Source organism: Egretta garzetta, unplaced genomic scaffold, assembly GCF_000687185.1.
Source record: "Egretta garzetta isolate BGI_Z169 unplaced genomic scaffold, ASM68718v1 scaffold820, whole genome shotgun sequence".
NCBI classification, from domain to species: domain Eukaryota; kingdom Metazoa; phylum Chordata; class Aves; order Pelecaniformes; family Ardeidae; genus Egretta; species Egretta garzetta.
In genome coordinates, this window is record NW_009258390.1 from 24,818 (window position 1) to 33,605 (window position 8,788).

The 8,788-nt window shown below is 55.1% G+C and overlaps 2 gene segments (V, D, J or C); both read left to right on the forward strand.

Annotated features, from left to right (window-relative positions):
• The first annotated feature begins 5,666 nt into the window (after nucleotides 1–5,666).
• Nucleotides 5,667–6,446, forward strand: LOC104129569. The segment is given in 2 exon segments: nucleotides 5,667–5,724; nucleotides 6,106–6,446. Coding segments are annotated over 2 exon segments (399 nt in total).
• A 369-nt stretch (nucleotides 6,447–6,815) lies between these two features.
• Nucleotides 6,816–7,172, forward strand: LOC104129580. The segment is given in 1 exon segment: nucleotides 6,816–7,172. A coding segment is annotated over 1 exon segment (357 nt).
• The last annotated feature ends 1,616 nt before the right edge of the window (nucleotides 7,173–8,788 follow it).

Below are 8,788 nucleotides of genomic sequence, written 5' to 3' on the forward strand. Positions count from 1 at the left end.
TCCCAGCTAATGCCATGGGCTGTGTTTTGGCTTCCTCAATGGCTGCCTTTTCATTTCCTGCTTTATGCCAGGCACGTTCCCCACTGGAGGCATCTTTTGTGTGACAGGATGAGACGCCCAAGAATTTCCAGCGCAAAATATCTCAGTGTGGGCAGATGACGAGAAGAGCTCCACTCATATGCTGCAGGAGTCAAGTAAATTACATCAGTCTGGGTTGCACCTTTGGGTCTTTTCGTGGCCCTGCTGGCAAGAAGTGGCTGGTACCTAACACTGCTCCCAGATAATTCTGCTGGCCTGTTTTGCCTCCTCGTGTTCTGCACCAGAGAGGGAGGCATGGGGAGAGATTTGGTGCAGGCTGCTTTCTAGATCTTTGTCAGAAAGGAATGCCTGACAATAAATGGCATAATAAAATGCCTGGTTTAGTAAGACAAAGTAAAAAGAGGAATACAGATAGCAAGTAAACCTTATACCCCTTCATTTGGTGGGAACCCTGGATTCAGGCAGCATTGTACAAACCCAGGATTTTCCCAAGACACGCTGTGCAGATTCTATGCAGAAAGAGCTTCTGGTTTGCTCCCATGCTGATGTGCCTTTTATTTTGTGTTAAAAGTCTTACATCTGAACACCCCCCAGCGTGCAGCGCAGGCTGACATGCAGCACTCCAGCAGATTTCCTTGCAGCAGCTACTCATGCTAATGTGTGGGCCTTCAGTGCAAGGCCCGATCACACAGACATGTCTTGCCCAAGATCACTGACTTCTCAAATACAATGTTTTCCACAAGGCTCCCAGTACACCTCCCTTCTCTGTGCTGTCTCTGTGGGTATCCAAGCAACCCTATCAGCATGTTTAGGGCCTTTCCCAGACTGCTCCCCAGAATCCCTGCTAGGGCTGCGCCCAGGATTTCCCCAGCTGAGTGCACAGTTGGTCATGTTTATGCACTTGTCTGCATTTGTGCAACTGTTCATCAGTGCAGATTTTTGCATGATTCTACACCGGTGTGCATGAGCATGTGCATGTTTGTGTGTCCTTGTGTGTCACTCATCAGGAGGGAATTTGCTGGTCACAGCAGGGGCACTCTCCATTGCTCTGTCCATGAGCTCCACAGAACAGCCAGAGCCAGAAGGCGCCTGAGCACAGCTGAACAACAGCAGAACAGACCTGGCAAAGAACCGCCCGCAGCACAGGCACTGAACTGCAACCTTCTGTATCTTCAGCCCTCCTTTTCCTGCCCCTGCAAAGCTCACACTCCGCTACTGCTGATTTCATGCCCCAGCAAGGATGGTTTGACACCAGTTTGGATTCTTAGTTGAATTCAGTATGACAGTATTCAGAGTGCCTCAGCATAGCTGGAAGTCAGCTCTCTGTTCCTCACCAGCCCAAGACACAGCTGTTGTCCCAAGTGCTAGAGAGTAAAAAAGGACGGGGTTTGCTTTATGAACTGCTTGTTTGAGGCAAGGACACATTCCTGACTCATTGTCACCTTGGTGTCCGGCAGGACCACCCAGGTAATTTTCTTCAAAGCTGCTTTACAACTGGGTGGTCCCCAGTACATACTGGTGTATGGGGTCGTTCCAAGGTGCAGGACTTTGCCTTTGGTGTCCAAAGGGGGAAGCATGGGTACCTTGTTGCCCTCCCACAGGCACTGCACCAAACCAGTTCCTTCCTGCTGTGACTCTCAAGGTGCTCACATTGGTTGGGCAGCTTATTGCAGTCACCTGCACCATCACCTCCTTGCACTGAAATTCCTCCTTCTTCTGGTACTGGTCACCCAGGAGCAGTGAGCCGAGGTACCTTCGGGGCACTGCCAGGTCCTCCAAGAACAGTGGCTGCTTTGTCCAGGGGATGTTCACCACCAGGGTCTGTGATTTGCAGGGCAACCTCACCCTGCAGCCTTGGCTGACAGAAGAGCACATTACTGCAGAATTAGATGCACAGCAGTGAAGGCTCCTCTCTCCATTGTACACAAAGTACCCACAAAATGAGAAACACAGCAAAGGCTGCAGATTTGCCAGGAGGCTGGAGAAAGAGAAAGGTGCTGCTCAGGAGCAATCATTCCCAGTGCCAGGGCTGCTCCTTGGCACTTCTCTGCTCACCAGCTCCAAGAACCAGGATTTTGCCTCCTGCCCCTGTCCCATTCTCAGTGCCTTTCCTTTCCACTGTGCCAGCAGTGGCTGGGGAGCCCCAAGCCCTGCCCTTATGCCTTGCACAGGGTGTACAGCTATGCTGGGGATTGGGCTGCTGATCCCTGCACTCCAGCACCCCACCAGCCCTCCCTGCCCCAGCCAGCACTGAGCCAATCCATTGGAATCAGGACTTCATCCCCATATTCTAGGTATTTATATGTTCACCCATTAAAATACCTTTCTTTCCCCCTAACCAGCTTCCTCCCCCATCTCCAAGTCATGCATGGAGAAACACTGAACAGCCGCTTCTAAAATAACAGAGGCTAAACTAAGAGAACCCTGAAACCTTTTGAAAAGAACACTCCACCTGCATTTCCCAGAGCCCTGAACGTTCGTTACGAGGAGCGGTTGTGCTTCAAAAGCCCTCCCACCAACAAAGAGCACACAATAGCAGATACACTCTACAGTGAGGGAGAGAGGTTCTCTTGCAGCGTAAATCTTACGAAGGGAGAGGGAAGCCCAGGGAAAAGTGCAGGAAACCCCTGAGGCTGTCCACTCTCTGCTGAGAAGGCAAGCAAAGGAAAAAGGAAAATGGGCCTCATTCTTGCCCTCCACACCCAAGAGGCGTGACTATGTCACGAACTCTCTGGCACGGTCTGCAGGATGCAGCTGTTTCATTGCGCTGCCAAGAGTACCTTGTCCTGTAGTGGGCTGGGAGTCTCTGGAGGGAGAGGGATTCTGGAGCCAGGAAAAATGATCTTCGCCATGGCTGTGCCAGCATGTGTCCTGATAATCCAGTCAGGTGGGTGTATTCCTGCACTTCCTATGGTATCCCACAGTTTTTAGTAGGCTACGCGGAGGTCTGTGCTGACAAGAGGAGAAATGCAGGGACGTGATGGAAGTAGATATCTGACCCTTCCTTTTCTTTGGAAAGACAGAAACGTTTCGGGCAAACACAGAGCAATTGAGAGAAGGAAGCAAGCTGCTCCACACACACATTTCTGCCTGTGTTGCAGGTCTTGTTGGAGGTGACCCGCAGAAGCAACTCTCTGAGGTGTCAGCTGCAGTTGGGCAGCGAGTGGTTCTGCCCTGCCAGTCCACTACCGAAGACAGTGATGGCAGTTTGAATTTCTTCTGGTACCGCCAACTCCTAGGGGAAACCTTGACATTTCTCCTGGAAGCATTTAGAGCTTCAGGGAATGACAAGTTCCGCAATGGCAAATTCTCTGCGGTGGTCTATGAAAATAAAACAGTCCCCTTAGAAATAGCAACTGTCTCTTCCCAGGACACTGCAATTTATTACTGTGCTCTGAAACACCACATTAAGCTAAGCCCCATTTCCGTTCGTGCAAAATCTGCATCATCAAGAACAGCATGGGAGGGGTGAGGCTCTGCATCTTCCAACCTTTCATCTCTGAAATGATCCTCTCCTTATATCAACCTTTCTCAATATCTCCCATCCCAACTCCTCCCTACTCTTCTTAAAGATCCCAATCTACGCAGTTATTCAGACCAGGGACTTAGACATGCAGGACCATGGGACTGTTTGCAGATGAGCTGGGCTACTCAGCTTTCCTCACTTCCTCACACAGTAACCAACACCTCTCAAGGAAACCATAAACACCCCTGGACATAACCACCAGTTGCAGCATCAATCCTTACCTGCTCTTGGTTCCTCTAGGAGCCGACACTGCAGAACCCAGTGCTGCTGGGGCGACAGTATCCTGGCCGAGGTCTAGATCCAGCTGTGGGCAGAGCCAGGGAATCCATGTCTCTGCTTTGCTCCTGGCCAGCCCTAGCCCTTGGCACAGCTAGGAGACCCTCATCTTGCTCCACTTTGCAGAGCAGCCAAGGAGTAGGAAAGCAGCTTTTACCTTAATGCCTCTGCACTGGGCAGGGTAACCTTCTCCATGCTGCATATGGTTAAATGACGAGATTCTCACACAGCCCCGTCAGTGTAAAGTCAACTTCTTTGGGAAATGCTAATAAAGAGAAAAGCTAAAGAAAGCCCGGTAAAACGAAGATATACCTAAGCAACCAATAGCATTGCAGCCCATGAAACAAGAGGCTCTACATATTAATAAAAGGTACCCCCTAACACTGCCCTGAGATCATCAAATAATGATTGGTGAAGATGAATAAGATGATGAAGATGATGACAATGATAACAACAATGATAACGATGACAATGATGATGGGGTTCCCCTGGTGGTGTGCTCACTGTTTGGTAGCACTGGGGACTCAAAGGCAATTTGGTTTGGGCAGCCCAGAGCCCAGGCAGGACTGTTCTCCCCATAGAACAGGCCAGGGATCCTCCTTGCAGCCACGTGGGTCCTGACTCCTATAAGAGGTTTTCCCACCAGGACAACCATAACTACAGTACACTGGGCATCACCACACTGTATCTGAAGGACACCTTCTTGTGTCCTGGCAGGAACGACAGGGAAAGACACCCAAGGCTGCCCTGGCAATTACGATTACTTTTTTCTTTACCACCTCTCAGTTTTTGGGTTCGGGGTTGGCACAGACAAGAACAGTGCCAACGGAGTAAGAGGGCTCTGGCTGGAGCACAGAGTGGGGTGAAGGTGGGGCAGGCAGGGGTGACAAGGGTACAGGCACGGTCAGCGTGGGGAAAGGCAGGGGTAGCTAAGATGGAGCAGTTCTGGCTATGTGGACTCCCATGAGGGCCATGAAGCCCTGAGGGCTCAAGCAGGTCCCTGCAGCCCCAGCACCTCCCTACCAGCATCTGCCACTGCCACCTCTGCTGTTTCCTCAACATGGAAGGCACAGTGGACATAGCCCAATATACACTGGTCACCAAAGGACAGCCATACAGCCCAGCAGGTAACAAGGGCAAGAATCAGTTGCAAGATGTGGGAGGAATGATCTGGGCCTTGCATGGCAGCAGTGGAAGTGGGAAAGGGGGAGCTCTGCGGTGTTCAAAGGAGGAGCAAGGGGGAAAGCGACAGCACTGTAGGGGTCGTTTCCGCACTGACTCTTGATGCCGGGGGCAGGGGATGGGTCCTTTGCTGAGCATGGCATTGCCAGCCCCTTCCAAGCGTTTGTCCTTCCGGCTGACCAGGAAGTGTGAGGAAGCTTCAGCCGCTTGCTGAAGCCAGCCAGGTCCCAGCGGTTGTCCCCTAGAACCCTTGGGTCTTTTGCTGAGCATGGCATTGCCAGTCCCTTCCAAGCAAGCTAACACCGCCCATGTCAAAGCCTCCCCTCTGCTGCCTTCTGTGTCCCAGGTTTTCTCGCTGGTCACAATGGCCCGTGCTAGGGACTCTCCCTTGGGTCAGTTGGGCTGTCCTGGGAGCCACCTCGCCCAGCTTCTTCGCCAATGTCAGTTGCTTGCTGAAACCAGCCAGGTCCCTGTGACGCCTGGCCGAGGCCATGCCATGCCATGGCTGTTGGGGGTGGGCAGACGCCCGGGTGCTACCCCGGCGAGGGGCCGAGGTGTTGGGTCAGGCAGGAGCAGTGGCGAGTGCGGCTCCACTCGGCTCCACTCGGCTTCTGGTCGGCGCCGGGGCGGTGCTTGGGCGTGGATGGCGGTCGTGGTGGGGCCGTGGCTCCTGGCCTTGGGCTTGTGCTTGGGGCCGGCAGGTGAGAGGCGGTTGGGGAGGGCACCAAGCCCAGGGCTGGGGTCCCAGGGCTGGGGCTGCTGCCACGCCGGGCGCACTGTCGCTCACCTTCGTTCACGGGGAAGCGGGGGGCGTGGGCGTGAGAGGGAGAGGCCCAGAGAGCGGCAGGCGCAGGGTTAGGAGGAGGCTTTGGGGCCTTCGGTCGGGCCGGAGTGTCGGGAGCAGGCGCGGCTGAGCCCCGAGGAGGGCAGGCGGTGCCTTGTCCCGGGCGCGGGGCTTTGTCGGGAGCGAGGGGGGTGGCGTCGGTGTCTGTGTCGGGGCGGGGGTCTTTGCCGGGGCGGCGTGTGAAGGTGGTCGGGCCGGGGTCGCGCCCTGCCCGGCTGCCTGCGCTCTCCGTCCGCAGGGGGGTGGGCGCAGCTGAGGCTGGAGGAGGCCGGCGGAGGGCTGCGAGCGCCCGGGGACTCCGTGCTCCTCTCCTGCCTCTTCTCCGGCTTCCACTTTGGGATACATGGAATTCGGTGGTACCGTCAGTCTCCCGGTGGCAGACTCGAGTGGGTGTCCTACATCAGCTCATTCTCTGGTTTTACAAAGAAGTATGGGTCAGCAGTGGAGGGTCGAGCCACGGTGTCCCGGGACAATTTCCAATCCAAGTCTACTCTGTCCCTGCGTGCCCTGCGCCCCCGGGACTCTGCCCGCTACTTCTGTGCTGTGCACACGGGGACAGGAAATCCAGCTGAGCTGTAACACAAACCTGCTGGGGCCCAGACCAGGGCCTAGGAGCTGGGGTGGAGGGGAGTGCTGGGGCAGCTCAGGCCTGCTCCCAGGGGGAGTGTGGCCACCACAGTGCACCGCAGCTGATCCTGGTCTTTGACCAGGAGCTGCTTTTCCCTGCACTGCCCTTTTCCTTCTCCTGGGTGCCAAAAGCAGTGCTTTATTCTGCAGAGGATATTCAGTGTATTCCTTATCACCCAACCAGGCTGGCCACTCTGCCTGCCTGCCACCCCTCTCTGCCTGCCCCTGCTCCCCTTCTTCCCTGGGGCACTAAAAGGCTTTGGCTTCATCTACAGCAATGTCTGCTCCCGTTGAGCTCCTCGTGGGCCGTTTCCTGGCACCATGAGAGCAAAGCAGTGGGGTGACAGCCGTTCTTTTCCAGGTACCTTTCAGGGTGATGAGATCCAAGCGACGAGGTCTGCAGTGTGGTGGCAAGCAGGGAGTAGCGGGAGCCTGCGATGCACTTACAGCTCCAACGCCTCCTATATTTACGTGGCCTGGTATTGGCAGCGTCCCGGTGGTGCCTTGGAGTACTTGCTGCAGAGCAAGGGCCGGGGAGGCTCCTACAGCCACACAGCTCCTTTTGCCCGCAAGAGGTTTTCCTGCCAGGCTGATGAGAGCTCTGGGACGATGGTGGTCACGGGCCTGGAGCTGGGGGACAGTGCGCTCTATTACTGCACCCTGCAGGGACCACAGTGAGAGGCACTTGGAGCGTGCTTGAACAAGATCAGCTTCCTCCTCTCCTGCTGTCCCCTTCTGCATGTTCATAGGAGTGACGGCCCATCTCAGGGGCGAGTCAGTGAGTGGTTTGTGCCTGGGGTCAGAGAGAGGGGGGTGTCATCATGGCCGGGAGCTGTCGGTGGTCCAGCAATGTGGGAGACCTGATCAGAGCGGATGTGTGGGCAGAGAGGAGCTGTGGAGAGGTGAGCAGGAGCTACTCAGGCCATGGGTAGCACATGCAGTAGCCAGAAAGGATGTATCAACCCAGACTGAGCTCCCGGGACAACACAGAGCCGTCCAGGCCTCCGGCTGCAGGGAGTGACACCCACTTGCACTGGAACCAGCTGGCAGTAGAGGGGAGAGCTGTGTAAGGTGTGATCAAGTGGACTACCTACTTGGCCTGGTGGCCAAGCTAAGGGAGGAGGTGGGTAGGCTGAGGAGTATCAGGGAGTGTGAGCAAGAGAGAGTCTGGTGGAGCCAGGCTCTGGCCTCCCAGAAACCTGAACAGGGACAGGCGCTGGAATAAGCCTGTGATCAAAGGGATCCAGTATCCTCCCCCCACCAGGATGTAGGCAGGGTCTTAAAGGCCAGCAGCGAGTGGAAACATGTCCACAGTCGGGGCAGGAAGCGACCCCTTTCCATTGCCCACCACGCCTGCACAGGTGCCTTTGCACAATAGGTACGAGGCTGTAGATGGGGAGGACCAGTCAGTGGACAATGTGGGTGTTGATCCATCTACGCCAGAGGAGTCACCGAGACCAGAAAGACCTACCCCCCCATATTACTGCCACCTCCACGAGGAAGAACAGACAGGTCATAGTTGCAGGAGACTCCCTTCTGACGGGAACAGGGGGTCCAATATGCCGGGCTGACCCTCCTCATGGGGAATTCAGCTTCCTCCCAGGAGCCTGGCTTAGAGATATCACTGGGGAACTTCCTAGCCTGGTACAGCCCTTGCACTAGTACCCAGTACTGCTCAACCACATGGGTGGTGACGAAGTTGCAGTACGTAGGCCAAGGGTGATTAAAAGAGAGTTCAGGGCCTTGGGACGGTTTGTGAGGGAATGTGGGGCACGGATTATTTTTTCCTGCCTCCTTCCAGTGATGGGCAGTGACACTGGAAGTAACCGGGGGACCCAGTCTTTTCAAACATGGCTCCGTGGCTGGTGTCACCATCACAACTTTGGGGTTTTTGAGAATGGGCTGGGCTACACGGCACCAGGCTTGCTGGTGTCCAGTGGGAGCCACCTTTCTGAAAGGGGAAAGAGGGTCTTTGCTCAGGGGTTTGTAGACCTCATTGACAGGGCTTTAAACTAGATGCGAAGGGGGAGGAGGAACATAACAGGCTTGCCTGTGACAAGCTGTGGGATGATACACACTGATTGGAGGGTGCTAGTATGAGCCCTCAACCTGTTGCCCAGAGGTGTGCTGGGGACACTGCAGCACAGTCAAAGTCTTGTGGAGATGAGGTGGGGACTCCCGAGGTAGGAGGAGTCAACAAGGAAACCTGCGTGAAAGAGCTGAAGGGAAGCAAGGGGTGTTCCACTAAGGTGGTGACACGGCCAAGGGCCCAGAGGCAATGCCGCTACACAGAT